Source organism: Elephantulus edwardii, unplaced genomic scaffold (assembly GCF_000299155.1).
Source record: "Elephantulus edwardii isolate Elephantulus edwardi_28Jun2011 unplaced genomic scaffold, EleEdw1.0 scaffold00113, whole genome shotgun sequence".
Lineage (NCBI taxonomy): Eukaryota > Metazoa > Chordata > Mammalia > Macroscelidea > Macroscelididae > Elephantulus > Elephantulus edwardii.
This window is the reverse complement of record NW_006399863.1, coordinates 9,955,436-9,980,038: the sequence shown is the minus strand read 5'-3', so window position 1 is coordinate 9,980,038 and position 24,603 is coordinate 9,955,436. Positions and strand designations below refer to the sequence as shown.

The following is a 24,603-nucleotide window of genomic DNA, read 5'->3' as shown; positions in this document are numbered from 1 at the left end:
GGGGGACCTGCTCCCTGCTTGCTTTCCACTGTGTGTTTTCAAGTCTGGCGCCCAGCGGCCTCCATGAGTCACGGGAACCTGAATGTGACATCACAGCATGACTGCGGCCAGCCTGCAGCACCAGGCGCTGTACAAAAACATCGTCAGGGCAGGAATTCCAAGGCTTGGGATTTTTAAAAAAGCAGTGAGATGTGAAACTGGAGTAAAAAATAACTGTGCTGTGGCTTTCTGAGGCAAAACCACCAAGCCGCTTGCTTGTTGGGCCTGGGCTCAGCTTGGGTCCCTCACAGCAGCTTCCCCAGCCCCAGCCCCAGGGTTCTCGTCCACATCTGGGCGCTCCTCCCTTCACTTCTGAGGCAGACCCAGGGCCTCTGCAATGTCCAGACACCACCCGGGCGTCCTGTGCTGCAGGCCTCCTCCAGCCTCTGAGAGTCCATTAAGGAAGTGAAGGCAGCCAATGTGGGAGATGAGCTCATGTCAGGCACGCTATTTGTGGAAAAGAGCCTCTCTCAGCCCACTTGTTAGTCTTCCCAGAGTCTGCGGATAGGACCCTATGAGAACACAAGTTGATGCCTCTGCCTGGTCACTGGGTGCCTGTCACCAAACTCAGGCCTGCCTGGCAGTTTTGGGTCTACCCTGTAGTTCTCCAGGAGCGGCCATCAACAGAAGGGCCAGTCCATGACGGATATGCATGGCAACCAGGACCTAAGTGAAGCTCTGAGTCCCAAATGAGATGCTGACCTCCACTGCCTCCTACCATGAACAGACAGAGAGATGGACAGTATCTAAAATCTCTACTTCCTAGATTAAGAAACCCAAGTCCAACTAGGTCCGGGCAGAAGCAAAGAGGCAAAGCCAGGCCAGAGCAGTTGGGTTTTTTCTGGACTTCCTGGCCTTGGGCTTGGCCAACTATCCCTATCCCAATAGGAGAAGATTTGTGACAGGCCCAGTGGGTCAGTGGCCTCTGGGACAGCCCCCAAATAGACACATGCTTTCTTCAGAGCGGGAAGGGCTGGGGCTTGGGGCAGTGCAGGCTGGTAGCAGAAGCTCTGCATTTCAAGGGATGGGCATGAACTGAGGACTTAGGAGAGGAGGGCACCAGGGTACACGATAGTCATGGCCACTGCCCTGTTCGAAACCAAATCTGTTGTCACTGAGTTGATTCTAGCTCATGAGAGACAGAGTAGAGTTGATGTCTGAGGTTTCCACGGCCGTAACCTTTAATGCAGCAGACTGCATTATCTTTATCATTTATCATTATCATATCTTTCTCCTGAGAATCATTTATAGGATTCAAACCACTGACAGCCCAGCATTTAACCACTGTGCTACCAGGAATCCTTTCCAAGAATTCCCATAAGGGCATTTGTAGAATATAGAGCTCCCAAAGAAAATTCTATGTCCCATGGTTGAAAAATGTAATGACATTTCCCCTCAAAACTATTATAACTCAATGTAAAGAAAGGTCATTACAAGACAGACATTTTGGATGAGCTTGACTCTTGGTCTCTGATGTTTAGAACCAGCTCCTAGGTTCTTATCTACCAGGCCTTATTCTCTACAATGCATCCCTCTTCCTCCGCGCTCTCTTCCTCCTTGAGACCTGGGGAAAGACCTTCCCTTCGCTCCCTCTCATTTCTACCAAACCCATTCACTAGTCGTGCTGGCAGCTCAAAAGCATTCCTGGGACTGGAGTGGAGCGGTTAGAATCCTGTGGAATGTTCCATTCCTGCCTCCTATGTGCCACCAGGCTAGCTTGGAGCTTTCCCACAATGCCCTTGGAGAATACCCAACTTAATGATGTGCTTCACAAAACAAATGCCCCCCAACTAATGTATCCAGCCAACAGAGAACTTCTTGCTCACTGTCTCAGGTGGCCCAGAGGCTCCCCTTCAGTCTTGCCAATACTAATTTACATGGGAGGAAACTGAGGTTCTGAGGAGCAACATCACATGTCGACAGTCACTCAAAGAATCAAGAGCAGAAGCGTCCTTCAGACCCTGGGGATGGGAGTACTTGGGCTGATGGGTCTTAGCTGTCACTGCATTGTTAGGCACTGTCAAGTCAACCAGAACTCAAAAAAATCCTACGCCCAACAGATCTGAACCTTGCGCTGTCCTGCGACATTGTCATAATCTTCATCACGCTCAAGGCCATTGCTACAGTGTGCCAATCTTGTTGAGGGCCTTTCTATCTTTTGCTGATCTCTACCTTTCCCAACATGTATTTTTCCAAGGTCTGGCCCCTCCTGACAATATCATCAAAGCATGTGAAATGAAGTTTCACCACTTTTGTCTCTAAGGAGCACTCTGATTGCATTTCCTTCAAGACTGATTTCTTTGTTCTTTTGACAGCCTGTGAGATATTCAATACTCTTCTCCAACACTGCACTTAAAAGGCATGCTGTGCTGTCAAATGGATCCCAATGCACACTGTTCTTATGTACAGGAGACCACACTGCCACGCCCTGCCATCCTAGAATTCCTTTTCCTTCCCATTATCATGCTTAACGTGTTTGAGCCTACTGCTGCAGCCACCATGCCAATTCTCACTGACAATCTTGCTCATTTTTACCTGTCCTCTGCTTTACCAAGCATGATGTCCCTTTTCCAAAATATATGCCAGCATTCTGCCTGTAATTCTTCCAAGACAGGTTTGTTTGTTTGTTTATTCCTTGGCAGTCCATGATAAACTCAATATTCTTTGCCAACACCTAATTCAAAGGCATCAATTGTTTTTCGGTCTTTCTTATTATTTCCAGCTTTCACAGGCACACAAAGCCACTGAAAATAGCATGCATGGCTTGGGTCAGGCACACCTTAGTCCTCAAGGTGACATCTCTGCTTTTTAACACTTACAAGAGGGCTTTCACACCAGATTTTCCCAAGGCAATACATTAGCTGATTTCCATGGGTACTGATGATAGATCCAAGTGAAACTAAATTCATGACAATTTCAGTATCTCTTGATGATGCTTATTGGCTCAGTTATATGAGTTAAGTTTTCTTTACACTGAGGTATAATCCATAATAACAGTGGGATCAAGTGTGTTGGAGATGGTGAGAATGGCTCAGGATAGGGCAAGGTTCAGAGCTGTTGTTCACAGAGTCACAATAAATTGTGGTCAGCTCAAGGGCACATAACAACAAAGGACACAGACTTCTATCTTTATTAGTAAGTACTTCCAATTTTTGCAAGCATGTCTTCCTCCAATCCTTACGCTATACTCTTCTTCATATCGTCTAATTTCTAAAAGTACATGTTCAGCATCCAGAGCGGACAAGTATGGTAAAAGGATGGTGAATACCTTCCTGATTTTAAACCAGGCATGCCCCCTTGTTCTGTTCAAATGATTCCGTCTCGGTCTATGTACAAGCTCTGTATGAGCACAGTTAAATCTTCTGGAATTCTTACTCTTTGTAGTGTTATCCAAAATTCATTTATGAACCACACAATCAAATGCCTTTGCATAGCCAATAAAATACAGGCAGACACCTGCCTGATATTCTCTGCTTTCAATCAAGACCGATCTGACATCAACAATGATCTTCCTAGTTCCACATCTTTTTCTAAATTCAGATTAAATTTCAGTTAATATATTGCTCTATTTTTGCATTATCTTTAGAGAAATTTTACTTTTCTGTGACATTTTTTATACTGTTCAATAATTTGTGCATTTGACAATTTGGATTTTTTTTTTAATTAGCACAAATATGGATCTCTTCCAGCTAGCTGGCCAGGTCACTTTCTTCTAAACTTCTTAGTATAATCAGCAAGTAAGAGCTTCCAGTCTTGCATCCATTTGCTGAAACATCTCTGTTGATATTTTGCCAGTTTCCAGGGTTATGTTTGTACAAATATGCCTTTGGTGCAGCTTGCTTTTCTCTCCCCCTTCAGTGCCATCAGCTCTTGATCATCTGCCACTTCCTGAAAGGGCTGAATGTTGGCCAATTCTTTTAGGTACATTCCTTCCTTGGTGCTTTCTGTAATATGTAACAGCTTCCCATAGGATTCTTTGCTGTTCCAACTTGAGGACTGAATGTTTCCTTCAGTTCTTTCAACTTGAGAAATGTCAAATACCTTCTTCTCTTTTGGTGTTTTGGTTTTCAAACTCTAAGCCTCTGAACATTTCATTATTATGCTTTGTCTTTTCAAGCCACCCTTTGAAAGTGCCTGTTCAACTCTTTTATGTCATCATTTCTTCTGTTCACTTGAGCTGCTCTAGGTTTGAAAGTAAGTTAGTTTCAGAGTCTCTTTTGGCATCAATTTTAGTCTTTTCTTTCTTTTTAATGACTTTTTTGTTGCCTTTATGTCTAATGTCCTTCCACAACTTGTCTTATCTTCAAGCATTAGTTTTCAACGCAGCAAATCTATTGTTAGGATGATCTCTACCTTCAGGTGGGATATACGCAAAGTTGTACTTTGACTTTCACAGACCTATTTTAACTTTCTTTTTTAAGACATGCTTCATGCATGGTTTGTCTCCTCAGACATCGTCCATAGGACTCGGAGACGCTGTAGGAATATGCAGGTGCAGATACAAGATCCAGCTTGATCTCCAATGTTGTGGAAAGGGACTATACATCATCGAACAGAACCAATTGCCACCTGGACAGAGCCTGGGGAGCGTGATCGCCCAGGAATATCCACGTTGGATGCCTTAACTTTCTCTAGCTTCAACTTAAACATGCATGTGAGCAACTGGTGGTTTGTCCCACAGGGCCCTGACCTGGATCATCTTTTTCCAAGATAAAGTAAATCTGATTCTTGTTTATTTGGTGAAGCCCATTTTCAAGAAATAGGTCACAGGTCTTATAAAATTCCATTCTGTGATCTCCAGCACCATTTCTACCTCCAGGCCATTATTTTTCAACTGTGTGTTTGTGTTTCTAATCTCCAGTGTTTTGGCCGTTATGTTTGATCAATTTCAGACCGCATAAGCTGGCAAAAATCTTGCATTTCTTTGTTTTTGGCCCTAATGGTTGCTGCATAAGTTTGAATAACAATCATATTAAGTGGTCCTTCTTATAGGCCAATGGGTATTTATTATGCTTGCACAGACAGTGGTGGTTTGCATGTTGCTGTGATGCTGGAAGCTAGACCACGGGTATTGCAAATACCAGTAGGGTTGTGGTGCACCGTTTTTAGTAGAGCTTCGTAATTCACATAGCCTGTGAGAAAATACCTGGTGATCCACTTACAACACTGGATAGGGAAAACCTCAAGAACAGGAGTGGATGACTGTCTGATGTCGCACCAGACGATAAGCTCAAGTTAGAAGGTATTTGAAATATGACTGTGGCAGTGCTGTCTTCTCCAAGTAGAGTCAGCCTTAATGACGTAGTGAAGTAAAGCTTTCACGACTCATTTGTTGGTACACCATGACTCCAAATGGGAAGAAACAGATGTTATTAAATGGCCTCAATAGTTGAAATGTGGGACGGACAAAGTAGGACTAGGAAAATTGGAAGTTGTCAAAAGAAGATTAAGACTCTAAGTATTAGTGGGCTGAGATGGATTCTTATTGACCATTTTGAGGTGGTCTACTATAAGAGCTCTTGTGGCATAGTGGTGAGAAACTGCATTACAGCCCTGAAAACATGGGGTTTGAATCCACCAGCTACAACACAGGAAAAAGACTGGCAATCTCCTCCCATGTGATTAAACTGCCTCCGAAAATCTGCTGGAGGGTCAATTATGGGTCAGTGCTGATTTGATGGTACACAACAACCCCAACTCTAACTATAATATGGTCTTCTGTGCTGGGAATAACAGATGGGAGAACAGAACAGATTAGAGCAGAGAAGCTCTAACATGGAAAGGAAACCTGCCCTCCACAGCATATGAGGTGGAACAAGATTTGCTCAGAGCCTGGTGTCCAGCTGAGAGCAGGGCCCTGATGGGCTCAGAGAACCAGAGAAGCCAGAAGCCACAACTTCATCAAGGGAAGGGGGACAGCAAAGGGTGCCCTCTAGCCAGGTGACCTCAAGGATTACAAAGCACTGGGCAAGGACCTCTGGCTTTCACTTCCAGGAAGACCAACTTCGGTTTGCAGAAGATACCATCTAAAGACAATATTGTTAATGACATCAAAATGGTTTCATAAGGGAAGCTGGGACTTCCGGTTCATAGTGCTCTGTGATCAGGACCACCTGGCACCCTGGAGAAGCCTCAGGCTAGGTGGCCCCGTGGCTGGTCCAGTCACAGAAAGCCATGATGAATGCCTTTATCAGCACCTGGTATGGTGCTGGACGCTGGGCACCAGGGGGGAGGATAAAATGAAGGCTGTGAAGGGGAGTCCTTAGGAAGCTGAGAGCGTCAATAAACATCAGGAGGACAGTATGACGAGGACACAGTCCCCACACTCTAACACTTTCCATCTGAAACGCCACAGCCCGGGAGACCTGGCAGTTTGGCCCTGCACCTGCTCAAGAGGACCCCTCTGGACTGGAGACAGGGTGGAGCGCCACGTGCCCCTCAGGGTCACCTCCACATTCTGTCTTTGCCTCATAAATACACTCTTGAAGAAGAATCCACACATTTCGTGAGGAGGTACTGCTAAGCAAGTAAGATCTCAACCCAGGAGTCAGCTGTCTGAATTTTGAGAGCTCTGTGAGCCCCAGGGACAATCTGCTGTCTTAACCCGGAGGGTCCTGGCCTGGGAGAACTAGCCAGGAGCTCCCGGGGCCCCTCATCATCCCTCCTACACTGAAGTCTGGATTCAAGGTAAATGTGAAGCCAGGGCAAGAAGCTCTAACAGAAGCCTAGCTCTCTGAGTGTCTATGTCCAGGCACTGAGTCTGATGCCCTAGCCCTGATTTGGCCCCAGCTCTGCTCTGCTCAGAGTCTCCACGTGACGAAGCCCAAACACCTAGACCTCCCACTGCAGGCCCAGCTGACCCATCCTCCCCAATCTTCATGACCTCGCACTGGGGTCCTAGGGCCTCGCTGAGCTGGTGTCCTGGACTCACAGTTTCCCGCCACCTGCTACCCCTGGGAGCCGTGGCCCTGCGACTGGACTTCTCGAGGGCAGGGCTGGCTTCATAGGTCTTCTCCACAGGAGAAGGTATGTGCTTGAGGACAGACAATGCTTCCGCTTGAAGGGCTGAGGAAGAGCTCTTCTATGCAGGGAAACGTCTGGCTTACACTCGGCGGTGAAGAATTAGGGGTGTGTGTGTCTATTTCTAATGCTTTTGTTAGGATCCTCATCTATCCCAGGCAATAGCAGTGAAGGAGTGATAAGGGTGGTAGCAGCAGTGAACATGTCAACAGCACATGACACCACTGGGCACTCGCTAGTCAATGAGCTCCACAGAGGATGACTCATTCAGTCCTCACAAGAGGACTGTGAAGTGGGGACTATCAGCAGCAGTGTGTTTCAGATCCAGACCCCGAGGCACAGATGGGTTAAGTGACTTGTCCATGGCCACCTACCTAGAAAGAGGTGAGGCAGGGCTGCACCCCCAACAAGCTCAGAGCTGCTCTTTTCCTTGATTCTTGACTTCTGGGCATGTGCTTGGGTCCCTGACCCCTAGACTGGTACCCAGTGGGCCACAAATACCCACAGAAGAGGCCTTGCCAGGTGTGGTCACATCCAGCCTGTTAAGTAGGAAGGTAGGTTGTGGTGACCAAAGAGCCCTGTTATGGGGTGCCCTCTCATGTCACCCCAGGCCCAGAGGCTCTGTCCGTCTCCCAGCATATGCCCCTGGCCACCGCCCATTGCAGTCCCTGGGCTTCCTCCCTGGAAGGATGTTCTGTAGGTGAGAGGACTGAAGGGCCAGGAAGGGCCGGTTTCCTCCTCAGAGGCCACTCTGGAGTGGACTTTCTTGTGGAGGGAGGAAGGGGCAGTGAGGTGGGGGTAGGGTGGAGGAAGAAGGCCAGCATGTTCAGATGGACAACTCTGAAGCCCGAGTCAGTGTTGGCGTTACTAAGACACCCTGCCCCCTCCAGAGCAAGGGCAACTTCAGCACCAGGCAGGTGAGGAAGAACACCTGCTGAGAGGCCAGCACCTGAGATAATGTCCCCAGGCCAAGGGGGAGCCTGGGAAGGTTGACGGCGGCCTGCCTCAGAGTCCCAGGAGAAGGAGAGGTCAGCCCGGATCATGTGGGGCGGGGGCCATTGTGGGCCAATCCCTAGAGGAAGGGCTGAAGTTGGAGAAGACCCTTTTCAGGGTCCTGGTGAGGACAGGTCTGACTATGGCTGGGACACCTTGGCCAGAGTCTCAACTCCAGGAGAGAAAAGTAAGCCAGGAAGTCAACTGAGCACTGTTCCCGAGGACAGAGGCCTGTGTGGCATGGTGGCAGTTAACAGCTGCCCTGTGCGATTCTGAGCACGGATGTTCACTTCAAGGCATCTACAGAGATTCACTTGTGGAACCCAAGCTTCCCAGGACAAGTAGGAGATAGCTGATGAGTGTGACGTCTGGGACAGTGGGGAGGTAGATACTTTCTGGACCTGATAGGACAAGGGTGCCAGAGAGACACCCAGAGGGGCCCAGGGGGCCGCCACAGGCAACTGAGGAGCTTCTGCGTCACTTTTTTTGCTGATGCAAACTGCAAAGTTACTATCATACTTCTAATGGCTAACACCTAACAGAATCTTCCACGTACCCCTGAAACACAGAGACAGGAACTGTTTTTAGTGTTATACTCTGGATCCACTGAAGCTATTTTTACCATTGTCTCAGACTTAGTTTCCCATTTTATCCTATAAAGCTCTAATTGATTCCACTTCCTCTGATCTCTCACCTGACAGGGCTGCGAAGAACATTCAGCAGGCTCCGCAGTTTCTGAAGAGGCTTAGGAGGAGGAGGGGTGGTTTTTTAAAGTCTTTGCACGTTCCCCCACCTCTCTCCTAACACATGCCTCCTCCCTAAGGGTTAGCTGGTTTTCAGGAATGCCTGAACACCACACTCAAGGGCCCACCACCTCCAGACGCTGATACCTCACTTTGGGAATATGTTTCCTTGACCGGACCGAATGTACACAGTCCCATCCGGGCCACAGTGACAGGCTGCAGACAACAGCATAATAGAGACGAGCTTTTACCACTTAGCGTGGGATCCCGAGGTGGGAAAAGTACTGCCACTTTAGCTGCATTTTGACTAGGACATCAACGGTCCCGTGTGTCCCTGTGTGAGTGGAACGCAGGCTGCCCTCCCTCGCTGCTGCTTATGCCTCAGCACTTCCCTCCTTCTGGGGGTTCCATGTGCTCCAGCCAATAGCCTCAAGCTGAGCAGGAAGCAACAGGGGAGGAAAGGGCCACCGAGTCTGAGCCCAGCACCAACAGCCAGAAGAGAAGGGGGTCAGAGGAGCCTAGAATTATGCTGAAGTCAATACAGAAAGTTGCACTGTAAAACCTTTTTTGTAAGGTTTTTACACCCTGACTTGGTCCCCTAGCCCACGGTGCCATACTCTAGTTACTTTCGACTTCGCATGTTCCCTGGATGTACCTGTGGGCAGACTGCTCCCTCAGCCAGGAATGCTCTCTCATCCCAGGGTGAGGCCCCTGCTAAGACGCCTCCATACCTAGCCTTCCAGTTTTCATTAGGAAATTTCAGTCTTACTGAAACAACTGTTAAGAGTCCCCTTTATAAGGCACCAGTTCATACGGCCCAGAGAGCGAGGCCTCTGTCCACCCTCCGGTGAGGCTGCATGTGCCACAGCAAACACTTACTGAGCTGCTGCTCCTGGGGCCAAGCACAGGCTGACACTTCACACAGATTCAGCTCCTCCAACCTTCGCCACAAATGTGGTGCCCAAGGCCACCTGACCACCACAAATAAATACACAGAGCCTTGGAGAGCTGAGAGGACTTCTCCAAGGACACTCGAAGGACAAGGAACAGCTGCTGCCTCAACTCTGAGCCTGAGCTCTTGGTTGCCTGGTTGTGTCATGCTCCCTGGAGTACCCACCCAGCCGCCCAGCCATGGATGGACTGCTAGTCAGCACGTTCCTCAGAGCTCTGCGGGGACTCAGCTGAGATCTGCAGTCCAGTGGCCTGGCTACAGCTCAGGTGGCTTTGAGACCCAGGATCCCAGGGCCCAGTGTCAAGCTGATTCCAATCCCCTCCCTGTAGGGGTGACCCTGCAGGGTGGAGAAGAACTGTCTGTTCTACAACAGAGTGTTCAGGCTGTAATCTTTAAGAAGCAGAATGTCACATTTGATCCGGTGGAGCATGAGTTTGAACCATGATCTTTGGGTTAGCAGACGAGCACTTAACCACTGTACCATGAGGGCTCTTTAGGGTGCTGGGGCAGGCACTGCGATTTCATTAACTTGGGTTGCAAACGAAGTCAGTTATGTTACTAAGAAAAAAAACCTAGCACCTGCTGGCAAACGTCAAGTGGTCCCAATGCCAGGCAAGTGCAGATGCAGGGTGATGTCAGCGTGGCCTACCTGGGTTAGGACGTCCAGCTGGCCCACGATGTGCTCCAGTGTGCTGGTCAGAGTCTGGGGCACACTGACGGGCTCCGGGGGCTGGCTCTGCAGAGACTCCTGGCTCCTGCCTCTGACGGGAGGGATGGGGAAATCCACTTCTGGCTTTTTGAAAAGAGATGGAGAGAGAGTTAGCCTTTGTTTAGTACTTAAGACAACACTCTGGAGAGGAGCCCTCCAAATAATAAAATGCGAAACCAGCAGCAAACTTGAGAAAAGGAGTTCCAAATATCAGTGGTGAGATGCCCATGTCCGGGCCTTCCTTTCCAAGCTAAGCCGGAGGGTGAGTGGGGCGGAGTGAGGGGGTGAAGAGTGTGAGCAGGACACACGGGAGCGACAGACAGTGGGACCGACTCCCGAACCTTTACACCTCCCGGCTGGTCTGTCTCAAGTGAGCCCAGACACAATGAAGTCCCAGCCTGGCCCTGAAGTTCCCTCTCCTGTCCACTGCCCCATCACCCGGCATGGGGCTTTTCCAAATTGTGCTAAAATCTCTCTAAGGACCCATCAGCTGTGGACCAACTATGGGCATGTTCTGATCCTGCCTGGCCCAGATACTCTAGGAAAACAAGAGTTTCTGTAAATATCCAGGCCAGACACTGGCAAGAACCAAACCCCACAGGACAGTTCTCCCTTGGTGGCTAGAGTCAGAATTCCAGGAATGACAGGGGCTCAGCATCCCTGTCATTGGCCCCCCCAGTCCTCAAACACAAAGCCCCGGGCAGTGATTCCCAATCTAGCAAGTGCTCCCGCCCTCCCCATCCCGGTCAGCCCTGCCCCACACACAGACAAAGGTTCCTTCTGACTCCAGACGCACTGTGCACAGGCTCAACAGGGTGAGATCCTAGCACCACTGAGTTCCAGGATCCAGAGCCAGCAGAGGCCCCAGTTCTGGTCTTGGAACCTACAATTCCCCTGTGGACTTGTTCTCTGTGGGAATGACGTTCTCTGTGGTGGTTCACCCCCTCAGCCGGCCCGAAGCCTCAGTAATCCATAAACACAGCCATGCTGAGAGCCCAAGGTTTCAAACCACGACCTCGCCAGTGGGCATTCCAAACATTACCACATTACTCTTTGCTCTGCCAAGTCTCTAGACCTTTCTGCTGCCTTTGGGGAAACAAATCCAAGCCTCTTGGATGAGGGGCAAGACATCCTGGCCTGGCACCTCTATCCACAGCCCCGTCCAGCCTCTCACACCCAGCTTAGGAAGGGATGACCTCATCTACCCTTCTCTGCCCTATTCCAAGTATCCCAGTCTCCCATCCCTCTTCAAGCTGCCACTCCTGTCGGGAGTCCCTCTCTGTGCTCCCACAGCTGGGCCTGCGCCATCCCCTTTCTGTCCCTCTGGCCGCTGCACCCCTAGGACCAGGATACACAAGTGAAATGAACTAAAGCTAGCGTGCCCACAGGGCCAACTGCCTTTCTGTATGTGCCTGGGCTTTCCCACTGTCTTCTGTCATATAGTCCACAGCAGCGCAGCCCTGAAAGAGGCTCACCCTGGACATGCTAACCTGGGTGGGCACTGGGAGCTCTTGAAGAAGGACAAAACATGAGAAAGGACCTCCAACTAGGAAAGGAAGAACATATGAACAGTCTAGCAGGTGGATCCATCTGCATGTTTCTTTTTATTAGAAGGGTGTTTTAATCTCATAGATTACACTCTCAAGTGTAATCTTGAACTTGGAAAAGTACAAGCCTGGGAGTTGAAAGGGAGGATGAACATGAGACCCAAGCAATAGGGACAGTCCCAGCATCAGGAGCAGCACTGCATTCATGCGCCTGCCATCAGCATGGCTGCCATAGTGCCGTGGTCATTCTGGAAAACTGTATGAAGAGCAAAGGCCACATGGGGATGGCCGTATCTGACCTGTACTAATCCACAAGGGGGAACTGTCCATGTCCACAAGATCCACCACACAAAACCAACTCCCACGAGGTCAGACATGTCCTCCACGCTCCTGCTCCTCTCTCTACTAATTCTAACACCAATCTTACTGCTCTACTGAGTCCAAATCTGCTGTAACAGCGCAAACGTCACACAGAACCATATTAGGGAAGTCAAAAGGGTATAACTGAAGTTGGTAGCAGATACAATCACTCAGGACAGCTTCTAAAACATGTTCACAGGTACCTCAGCCTTCAGCCTCATGGCTTTAGGCCAGTATTACAAAGCTCTTAGTTCTGCCAATTACACATACACACACACCCCCACCCCCAAGTTATCAAAAAACCTCGGTCAAAGGCTTTTAGCTCTGGTTCCATGGAGTAGCAATCCCAAGACCAGCTCTGTCTCATGTCATCTCAGTCCCCTGTGGTGACTGCTGCTCCTTTAGGCCTTGTTCTGAGTGGCACAGGCATCACTGACTCCAGAGAATGCACAGTCTGCATGCTCTGCTTCTTCCTTGCCGGTGCCAAGATTCCTAAAATCTGCCACTGAATCTGTTCGATTTCACAGTGAGACTAACCAATAGACGCCCTATTTGCATTTTCCTGCCTATCTACATGGCAAAGTCAAAGTCAATGTCTAGGAAAGCCATTCGGAACAATTAAACTCTTAACACAACTGAAACCTAGGTCCAGAGATTAATGCACCTCAGATCTCAATGTCCACGCTTAAGTCCATCCCTGAAGGAAGTGTCTCAGAAGCTGCATGATGGCACCAGCCTGGCCTTCTTCCCTGCAGTGACCCTGGACCCTGGTAGTTCTGTCAGAAGACCAGCAATGAAGAGCAATGATGTGCTCCTTAATGGGTTTTGAACTGGGAGTCACACTGGCCCTGGCTGGACTTTGAGCTCAATCACCAACTGGCAAGGCAAACAAAAGAGGGTCCCTCGTCTGTAAGGTGACTGAGTCTGTCCTTTGAAGAGCTGTGGGAGACACTCTGAATTCACACCAGGACTTTCTCGAGTTACATTCACAGTCCTGTGTCCACTCCTTCCACAGATGTTCCCCTCTCCCGCTTCTGGACATACTCGTTGCTCCTTGGCTCCCCGGAAAAGGCCACCAAAAAGGGGCTGGGGGTTAAGAGGAGCAGCCAGCCTCTGTGACCTAACAGCAGCCCTCTTCTCAGAGTGGGTCAGACAGGTGCTGCTCGCTGCCTGGGAAGGAGGAAATGGAAATTCTGAGTGCTTCGGCAGAATGGCCCAGAAACTAACAGTGAGTGCCCAGCCACGGCCTTTAGTAACAGCATTCCTCCTCTGGCCAATATCAAGCCAGTTCCAAGGGAGTGCTGGCCATGGCAGCCATTGGTGCTCTGGGCTGGAGAAGTGGCTCTCCCAAGGGGCCGGCAAAAGCCACACTCCTTTCCCACCTGTGCTGCATTTTCACAGCTACAAGGGGCTGCACTGAAATGTCAATTTATAGTAACAGAAACTGAAATTCAGACAGAATATAACTCTCTATGGGTCCCCAACCTCAAGTCCAAGGCTTTCCTCACAAGTCTGGGGTCCTGCTGTGCCCCATGCTGTTCCTCTGGTCACACCACAAGGCCCTGTCCCTGAGGACCTGACACTAGGACATGGTCCCTACCTGACTTCTTTCTCACTCACGTCAGCAGACAATCCGTGCAGCACATCACAACACTGCCAGCCTGGATGCCAGGGTGACAATGGCTGATGTTTACTTGCCGCCTACTATGTGCCTGGCTTCTACACATCGCACCTCATTTAATCCTTCCAATGGCTCTCTGCAGTAAACATTATTAATCTGGGCTCAGAGAGGTAAAATAAACCGCCCTCACACCCAGCAGACACAGAGGTCTTGCCAACATCAGGCAGCCTCAGATAGGTAACACTTACTGTAGTTCTATTTCCACACGTGCATGGAGAGCCCTCAGCTTATGGCCTTAGAATTCATGGCCTCCCTCTCCACCTTAGCCTGCCCTGAATGCCCACCTAGCCCAGAGCAAGTCCTCCACAAACACGTGATATCACAAAGAGTCAAGTCCACTGCGCAGTGACATTCTTGTGTAATGAAACCTTCTCCAGTCTGCACTGCAGCAAATGGCCAGCAGCCCCGCCCCACTGTGCTCAGCCACTTACCTGCTGCATTCCAGCACACTCTGGAGACGTGGCATTTCCCTGAGAGCTGTGCAAACAGGTGATAAAGCAGATAAGGGACAGGCAAGAGGTGAGAAGGCACGTACCAGGGCTGTGAGTAATGAGAGTGGTAGAATGGCAGGGAGGTGTTTAAGGGCAAACAAAACAAAACAAAGACACAGACTTTGTCTCTTCCAGCATCCAAGGGTAGTAGGGCCTTTGCTGGGTGGCTGGTTCTCAAGCATATGATGAATTAAATCATCAGAAAGATGAACGCTCCACACTCATATCATCACTAAAACAACTTTCCACTTTTGCCAAGTAGAAAACATCTTAGTATCAAAATAAAACCAGCAACAGTCAGAAGAGATGGATTTCTTGAACTCTGTGGAAATCTCACTTGGGACCTTTGTCCTCCTCTCTCCCCAAGGACTCAGCAGGCTCCTGAACCCCCACAGAACAGGGTGCTCCTGGACCCTCCATGTCCATTTCTTTTGGGGTCAGCCTGCTGCACATCACCAAGAGCATGACACCTTCTATACAGCAGTTTCATAAACATCTGTGATCTGCTGCCCAGCCACTCAAACACCTGAGCAATGTACGCCCAAAACATCATTGAAAACCAAAACAAAGACAAAAAACAGCTCTCAGGTCGTTCTTGTGAGAAGAACCTCATCTGTGTCTCTCTGCGTTCTTTGGGGTCTTTCCCCCAACCCCACACCCCGCCATCTATCTAGGATCCACAAAACTGGAAAAGTGCCAATCCCACCCTTACTTAAAAAAACCCACTGGTTTAGTGGTAGAGGAGTTGCACTGTGAGCCCCAAGGCACGTGACTCAAATCCTCCAGCAGCTGCCTGGAAGACAGACAGACAGTCTCTTTTCATGTGACTTACAGCCTCAGAAGGCCCACTGGACGGTCAGCTATGAGTTCCAACTTGATGGCCCATAGAACAGTACAGAAGAATCTAAAAGTATACAACCTTGTCTTGAATCAAGGAGCAGAGGTGACAGTCCTCAACAAGCCTAAAACCTAAAAACAGAGAGATGCTCCCTAGAAGAATGGAACAGGAACAAAACAGGGGAGGAAGAGATGGACGTCATGTACGTGCATGAGAAGAAGTGAGGTAAGAGTCTAATAAGTTACTAAAGGTTGAGAGTAGAACCTCTGGGAGCCAGAGTACTACTGCTCCCAAAGGGAATTTATGTCCATGTACAAGCTCTTGATCTCAGACATCTGCGAGGTGCTCACAAGAAGACTGGGAACAGAGTAAAAAAAAAACCAAAGAAAACCCTCCTTTACATAGGCCTGGATGAAGGGAGTGATACAGAAAAAGCATCATGTCCCCTTCCTTCTACAGAACAAACTCCTGAACTATCCAAGGACAGGAAAAGAGATAAATACAGAGGGCAGCTGGGACACAGGCAGGAAGCCAGCCCTAACTGAGATCACTGAAGGTCTCCTTTGGCTGCAAGAGGGGCAGGGCCAACAAGAATGCATCATACCTGAGAGCTAGGAACAGGAGAGACTTAAGACTGAAACTGATGCAGGACAACAGAAGCCTCCTCAAGTCTCCAACAGTTTCCATAGTCCTAAGCCAAATGTCAGGCATTCAATGAAAAAAAAAACCAACCACAAAACAAAAACAACCTTCCTCTAAGGAACATGTTGGCTGCACTTCTTTCAGGACAGATTCATTATTATTATTATTTATTATTATTATTTGTGTGTGTACCATCAAATCAGATCTGACTGGTACAGGAGGAGATTGTCCCTCCTTCTCCAGCAGAGCATCTGGTGGATTCGAACAGCGCACCTCTGGGATTGCAGTCAGGACAGCTTTGTTCTTTTGGCAGTCCATGTGGTAGTCAGTACTCTTGTCCAACAATTCTAAAGCATCATGTGGGCATAGGGGGAAAATTAAAAGCCACACGACACTATCAAAAAACAAAGTAATCAACAGAATCAGACTCCAAGATTACCCAGATTTTGGCAATATCAGCCATGAATTTAAAATAACTATCTTTAGGGAGCTCTGGTGGTCTAGTGGCTCGAAGCTGCTCTGCAGTCCCGAAAGCATGCGGTTTGAATCCACCCGATGCTCCGCTGGAGAAGGAGGGGCAATCTCCTCCTGTGCCAGTCGGATCCAATTTGACGGTACACACACACACACACACAACCCCCCCAAAAAACCCCCAAAACTCCCACTATCATTAATATAAAGCAGAGAACACCAAAAAGGTGCTTGTTTGTATCTTATTTACTATGTAAAGGCATTTGGCTATGTGGATTATCCATACATTATGGATAATATTGAGAAGAATGGGAATTGCAGAACACTTAATTATGATCATGTGAAACCTACACAAAGACCAGGAAGCAATCAAACAGAACACGTGGACGCAACATAGTTTAAAATCAAGAAAAGTGTGCATCAAGGATGTATCCTTTTTCTATATCTATTCAACCTGAATGCTGAACAAGTAATTCAAGAAGCTAGACTGCTATATGAGGAAGTATGTGGCATCATATTGGAGCAAGACTCACCAGCAGCCTATGTCATACAGATAACACAACCTTGCAAAAAATGAAGAAGATCTGAGCACTTACTGAAGAAGAACAGAAACTATAGTCTTTAGTATGGATTACATCTTAACATCAGGAAAACAAATATCCTCACAACTAGACCAAAGAGACAACATTATTACAGATGGAGAAAAGACTGAACTTGTCCAAAAGTTCATTTTACTTGGATCCACAATCAACATCCAATATTCCAATATATTCTTTGAGACACTTAGCTCCTTAGACAGGTGGTGGTCATTATTTTCTCCACATCATCATAAAATAGGTAATGTCCAGGTTAGATGTTACATAAATCTAACAACATGTATAAAATCTGTATACGAAAAACTATAGCACTCCAATATGAAAAAAACAATGGAAACCTATACACATGAAGGGATATACCATATTTATATAGTGAAAGGTTCAATGTTGTTGTCAACTCTTCTTCAAATAACCTGTAGCTTCTATACAATCAAACTGGAATCTTAGCAGACAAAGCTAGAAGGAAGGAAAGAATAAAGATTAAAGAGAAATGAGATAATTTTTTTAAATTAAGAAAAAGTACTTGTTACACATCTGAAAGTTGGACAACGACTAAGGATGACAGAAGCCTCAATGCCTTTGAGTTGTGGTGTTTGGAAGAGTACTGAACATCCTGTGGACTTCCCAAAGAACCAACAAGTCTGCCTTGGAAGAAATGCAGCCAGGGTGTTCCCTGGAGGCAATGATGGTGAAACCTGGTCTCACATGCATCCAAAGACATATTTGGAGGGGTCAGTCCTTGGTAAAGGACATCATGCTTGGAAAGGTGAAAGGTCAATGAAAGAAGGGAAGACCCTCCCCAAGATGGGCTGACACATGAATGGGCACAGGATAGGGCAGGATTTAGATTTATGTTCACAGGGTCACTATGAGCCATGGTTAAATGGACAGTACCTAACAACAACGACAATTTATTTCTAGAAATAGACTCTAAATCTCTAAGTTACATTCTGAATACATGTAATAAAATGAATAGATACATATTTATATATATATATAAATAAATAAAATGAACTTCACATTGAAAATGGCTAAAACAGCAAAGTTTCTGTATTTTACATTTTTTCTCAAAATAACAAACTCAGTGTCCACCTGTCTCTGTGTCAGCTACACCTGGCCTCAGGGAGAAGGGCAGGGAGCCATGTAGTGCTCCCTGGGGTGCACCCTAATTACCACCTTCTCAAGAGGAAAAAGGCAGGCCTGTTTTCTCCAATCAACGCTCAAAGGAATCCCAGTCCCAGTCGTGCTTTCACCACACATATTTGCAGACTAGATATACTACAGCCCTGTGTGCTCTGTAATTTAGGGTTCGGGTCTGGAGTCCAACAAAAGAGGAAACTTGTGGTTCTAAACATAGCCCTGAACCCAGGAGGCCTTCTGGTTTCTTAAAGTCGTCTAATTGTTTGGCAATCTTGCCAATGTTCTTCCCAGCCAGCTCAAGTACGAGCATGGGGTTTGGTTACTGCTCCTGGCTTTTATCTACAGGATATGAACACACAAGGACATTGTCCTGCATTCCCTGTGCCAGGAGAGAGCCGGCTCATTTGTGCCAGCCTAGAGGGAGCCCAGAGGCTCAGGGGCACAGGGTCAGGTGGCCACACAGCAGTTTCGGATCTGCTTCTAAACCAAAGCAAATACTACATAACTTTGAATCACGGTCTAAATGTCCCTCTGGACTCCAGGCCCTGATGGGCAAGCTGTGCTTTGGACTGAGAACTGTGAAAAGGCCTAGAGGTGGGTCTAAACTAGAGGAGGGACCCACATGTCTGCTCTACCACAGCTGCAGGCCTTGACACATACAGAACCAGTGCTACCAGGCCCCACGGGCACAGACAACTTGGCCCACTGTCTCATCTCCTGGTCCCCTTGTACAAAGGGCAGTCCCCATGAGGGAGGGATCAGAGATACCTCTCCTATCCTTATCACAGTGTTGGTTACAGGTCTACACAACAAGTGGGAGGTGTTTAGTAAACAAACCAAGGAGATCTCCTCTTCAAAAGCGCAAGGCTGAGAGTGAGGGCCCCAAGCCCTAGGCTGTGACAGGCTCAAGTCACACCTGGGCTCAAGTCCTGGGAACGTTCAGCTAACTCTTCAGTCTCAGTCTTTGAACAACTCCTCACAGAAGATGGGGGTGGGGGAAGGTGAAGAAGATTTAAAATGTCAAATATACTCCCAACAAGTGAAACGAGGGGAAATTTGTTTAACTGCAAGTATAGGAGGGAAATTGGTGTTACTACAAGTATATGAGGGAAGTTTGAGAAGGAAGGAGCAAAGCATTAACAGAGGAAAGCTAAGCAATTTCAAATAAGCTGTCAATAAACAAGTAGACACGGCCATCACACTGCGAGAACATTCTTCGGTGCAAAGAGGAGATCCTTGACCCTCTTCCCTGGAGGGGCTCAGAGGGGACAGAAACACGACCCCAGGTCTTTAGGACTGAAGCCCACCCCAAGTCATCACCACTGTCACAGCCAGGAACTCACACTGGTGGGCGGCAAGGGAGGTAGAGCTCAGTGGGTGAGGAGCACAGAAGAGGAGAATGGGCAGAGGCAGAAGGTCCAGGATCCTACATAGAACAATGAATCCCTGGAAGGCAGGGTGGGGAGTGGATCTACTGGTCCTGCCGTTCCTGGAGCAGATGCTTCTGGAGCATTCTCAAACAGGACCCCATCACTGAGTAGCCAAACCCCTTCCGTCTGCAGTCCCTGCGCTGATGACAAATGCCACTGTAAGTGCATTCCTCTGAGCACACAGCCCATTCTCACTTGTGGGCTAGCTCTTGGTCAATTCAGTTCCACAAACATTACCCAGGGCCCATTGAAGGCTGAATGCGGCATGTTCTAAAATACCTTGAGGCAGAAACGCACCCCTTGCCCACCAGAGACAACTATGACACCTTGGGAGGGAGAAGGTCAAGGCTTTCGTCAAAGCCCAGCTGCTGACTATGGACTGGTTTATTTTAAAAGAAACGGTTTTGAATTAATTTTTTATTTGGTTCTCCAAATAAAATATCTTGCAGATATTAGTAGAGAGCAGTTCCACGTATCTCTGCTTTGTTGTTGCTGAGTGCTGTGGAGTCAGAACTGACCCATAGCTGACCCGCCAGTGGGTTTTCAGAGGCAGTAAATCACACAGGAGGAGACTGCCCATCCTTCTCCCAGGGAGCAGCTGGTGGATTAGAACTGCAGGCCTTTGGGACAGCAGCAGAGCTTCTTACCATTAGGCCACCAGAGCTCATCTCTCTAGTGCTAGTATCTTAAATAACCAGAGTACCACAAGAAGAACCAGGAAATCAACATGGATACTCCACACAATAACCAAACTGAGGACTCCATTGGAACGCCAGTTAGGGGCTTTTCTACTAGTGCCTTTGGAGCTGAATGTTCCAGAATCCCATCCAGGGCTGCACGTTGCCCTCAGCTATTATTTCTCCTCAGCCCCCTGTGATCTGGGCTAGTTCCTCGGTCTTCATGATCTCAGTGTTTTTGAAGAACACTGAGCAGTTATTTTGTTAACTGACCCTCAATTTAGGCGTGTCTATTTTCTCATGACTGCGGTTACACGTGTTTGACATGAAGGCCACAAGAGTGATGCGTATCCTACTGTCCTACTGTGCAGTACATGCTGGGGACATGACTGCCTAGTACCGTGTAGACCTTGTCCCATGGGGAGGCCGGCCCTTCCTCCTGGTCTCTCCATTGCAGTCACTCTCTCTCTCTCTCTCTCCGTGGTTATGACACTTCTTGGGGGACCATGGGTTTTTCAGAAGGAAAAGGGTTGCTGTCATCGCCAGCTCCTGGTGTTAGCCCGGCTCACTGGCGGCTGCAGCTGCCCCGCAGATGAGAAGCATCTAATGAAGATGAGCGCTAGCGCTGACTTCTCGGGAAGATGCCGAGGCTCTCGGTGACAAAGAGGAACAGAAGCGGTTTATTTATAGATCCACTTGAAGACAGCTCATTGTAACTACTGGAGTTGAATTTTTAAAACCCCGGGAACAAAGGCTGGCTATTTTAAACTCTCCTTGCACTTAGTTCAATGGGGAGTATTAGAGCCGCCGACCACACCCCGGGCATCAATCCCGGGCTCCGTAATTCATATTTTGTGCAGCATCACAGGACTCGAGCAAAGCCTACAGACAGACAGTGGGGCTGGCTCTACCCACGCCGGGGGCCTCCTGGGGTCAGTGCACCTGCCCACCTGCTCTAGGCTTGTGTTTCTTAGGGTCTCACTTCCTGGGGAATGAAGACAAACACAGCTGCTGTGAACCAAGGTGACATCACCTTCCCCACCTCTGTCTTGTGGGCTGGAAAGAGGGACAGCGCCCTCCAGCGGAGGCCTGCTCCCAGGACAGCTGGTAGTAGCTGACCCACCTGCCCTAGGCACAGGCCGGACTCCAACAAGGGTGACCCAGAGCTCACAGCATAAACCTATCCCTGAGGACAGTAGGATGCAAGCCCAAACGTTGTTCCTTTACCCATCTGACTGTGGCTACAGGGCAGGGATTCCCACCACTCAAGGCATCAGGACCACAAATGAAAGGGAGGCCCACGAGCTTTTGTTAAAGCTCCCCATGTCCTTATTTAAACAAAACCACTATACAATACAAAGAGGAAGATATGAGCCAGGTCTAGGTACTTGATAAGAAATTGTTCATTTTGGTGGGTGTGGTAAGAAAATTACTAGCTTTGTTGGGTGTGGTTATGTAGCCCAAAAAAAGCCCTTATTCAGTGAAATGACATATCTGGAATTTAAACAATAAACCAATCCTTCCCCTAATATATGGGGAGAGGAAGCGCTGAGGTTTGGTGAGGGGTTCATAGGGATTTACAGACCACTCTCTCCACTTACTGTGCTAGCTTGAAAATGCCCATAATTGAAAGGTTTTGTGTAATTAAAGAAAAAAAGGTTCCTGCGTGACCTGCATGAGCTGTAGAGCGGAACCCAGGTCTAGCGGGACCCCATCAGGAGGTGGTGGCACAGCCTCTGCCCTCCAGTGCCCTGGCATTTTCAAGCACAAGGAGGCACATGACTTCGTTTTAAATCTGCAAAAACTGCAGACCAGCCTTTGGCATTGCCACTTAAAAAGTCCCTGATGGCACCAGGAGTATTCAGTGAACCCTGCAGCAATGTCCGGACCTTCAAAGAAACTAATTTTAAGATAATCTCCATGGAAACCATCTATTCTGATTTTTTTCCATGGTAACCAATGAGAACATAAATACAAGCATTATCCAACACCCTTCCACCACATGGGCCACGCTGCCACCCAATCTGGAAAAATATAAACTCCAAAGGGCTCTTTTCCATTTAAAATGAAGAGCTGCATCTTAAACTTCTAGTGCAGACCTGCATGCCAATCATACCTGCAGACGCTCTGCGTCCACTCTCCTCCCCACCCCACCCCACCTACCTCCAAACTGAGACATGAGGCCACAAAGTGACTTCTTACAGTTAGCCTAGGACCACGGAAAACGCTACAAGAGCCAGTATACACCTCTAGCCTTGCACACTCAGGCCACCTCCCCACAGGCAGCAGGTACCAGGTCCACTTAACACCACTGTCCTGAACATTGTATGCAACAGGCACCTGCAGGCACCACAGGGGAGACCAAAGGCCCAGTCTTCCAGGGGGACAGGTTAGGCCTGAAGTAACAGACAAGGGGAAGGGGCTGGTCCAGGAAGGAGTGTGCTATTGGGAAGATGAAGCAGGAAGAACTCACATGCTGCCAACCTCCTGGAAGGCTGCTCAGTGGAAGGTCAGGGGCAGAGATGAAAAAGATGAATACAACTCGGGCTGGGAGGTAAACAATGGCTCTCAGAGGGAGTGTGCACCCAGGTTCGTTGGGACAGACTCGCAGGCAGACTTAGGGTTTCCAGGTCTCATCTGGATCTCAGGCAGCTTCTTCCACCTGCATCTACTGTGGCTGTGATGATATGCCTTGCCCTAGATTTCTGAGCTCATGCCTCCCTCTGATTTAAGTCATTTAAGAAGCCTGCCTTCCTGAGCACCATGCAAAGGGATGTGTTTGCCTGAGGAATTGAGGAAAAGTTCCCAGTGGTAAGAAGGTCCAATCAGCCCCCACCTAGCCACTGACCCAAAGGGCAGCCTGGAGAAGGAAGTATCAGCTTCTATCCCATGGCACAGCCTCATCTTATTGTCACTGGTGCTGGGTTCCCCCCTACAGCTACCTACAGGCACTTTTCAAAAAGGTTCTACAAATAACACCTTCCTCTTTGGGGGGTTACACACTGAGTCACAGCCTCCAGGTCATCTCAAGCTCAGGCTCAGAGAGATCTACCCCCTTAATGGCCTAGGTACCCACAGCTGCAGGGTGAGAGGGAGGCAGTGGGAACAGGGAGACAGCAAGGACAAAGCAGGAGGCAGGCTGCCTAGAGATTGTGGCTTCCAAGCAAGTGGTTGCACTGATGACAGTGGCACCGATGAGCTCAGATGAGCTAAGTGCAGAGGCTGGGACCGAGGACCACGGGCCTGGCAGAGTCACAGCCTCCTTTACTGATGTCCCCAGCTGATAATAAAACCACACATCAGTTTGCTCAATTGTAAACAGTCTGGTGCATGCCTTAGGGTTTAAAGGGCTCAAAGAGAAGCACTGAGAATCTCTCTCTCTCTCTCTCTCTCTCTCTCTCTTTAAAACAAAGCAAAATATTGCACTGAGATTAGAATCAAGGCCACATCCTTTTTCCTCTTCTAGAAAGAGGCAGACTAACAGAGAACTGAGAGATGTTAATCCTCCCATTGCCTTTCCCAAGCCACAGCCCCTACAATGTCACAGCTGTCTCTCAAGAGGGACAAGGACTCTCTTCGTGCCCGCCCCCATGCCCAGGATGCCACAGCCACCACTGGCTAGAGGGGCTCTCAAAGCAGACCCCTGGACGAGCAACATAGTCAACACCTAGATAGATACAAGTTAGAAATGCGGATTCCCTGCTGAATCAGGCAAGCTGCACTGGAACAAGGCCTCAGCAAACTCACTGCTGTTGAGTTGGACGTGACTCCTCGCTGACCCTCAAGTGGGTTCTGAAAGGCTCTAAATCACAAGGGAGCAGAGTGTCCCTCTGCCTCCTGCAGGGCTGCTGGTGGATTCGAACCACCAGAAGCACCACCTTCAGGATGGCAGAGCAACTCCTTAGCAACACCATCAAAACAAGGCCTCAGAGTGATTCTAACACTGGCTAAACGTTTGAGAATCCCTATAAGAGGCTTAATGCAACCAAAGTCAAATGTTCAAAGACCATCTCCCCACTCTTCCTGCCTAGGAACTCGTCATGCCATTCTTCTGTGGCTGCTGTCCTTGTACTCACCAAACACAAGCCCTCTCTTTAGAGAAACACACAGCGATGATCAGATGTGTGCCCGGCACTGGCTCTGACCCATCTCTCAGTAAGGACAGCTGTGGCTTTAGGAAGGAAAAGGAGACAGGTTCCAACCTGTTCCCCAGACACAGACATATCAATCAGACGCCTACTTAAGAGCCTGGGGCCTGGGGCGGCAAGAACACA

The 24,603-nt window shown here is 48.5% G+C and overlaps 1 protein-coding gene across 1 annotated transcript in view; it reads right to left on the bottom strand.

Annotated features, from left to right (window-relative positions):
* POC1A (POC1 centriolar protein A) overlaps positions 1 to 24,603 on the bottom strand; it is a 64,883-nt gene that overhangs the window by 10,619 nt on the left and 29,661 nt on the right. The window contains exon 9 of the mRNA XM_006892256.1: positions 10,397 to 10,540. Coding sequence (XP_006892318.1) covers positions 10,397 to 10,540 — 144 coding nt within the window. The remainder of the gene's footprint in view (positions 1 to 10,396; positions 10,541 to 24,603) is intronic.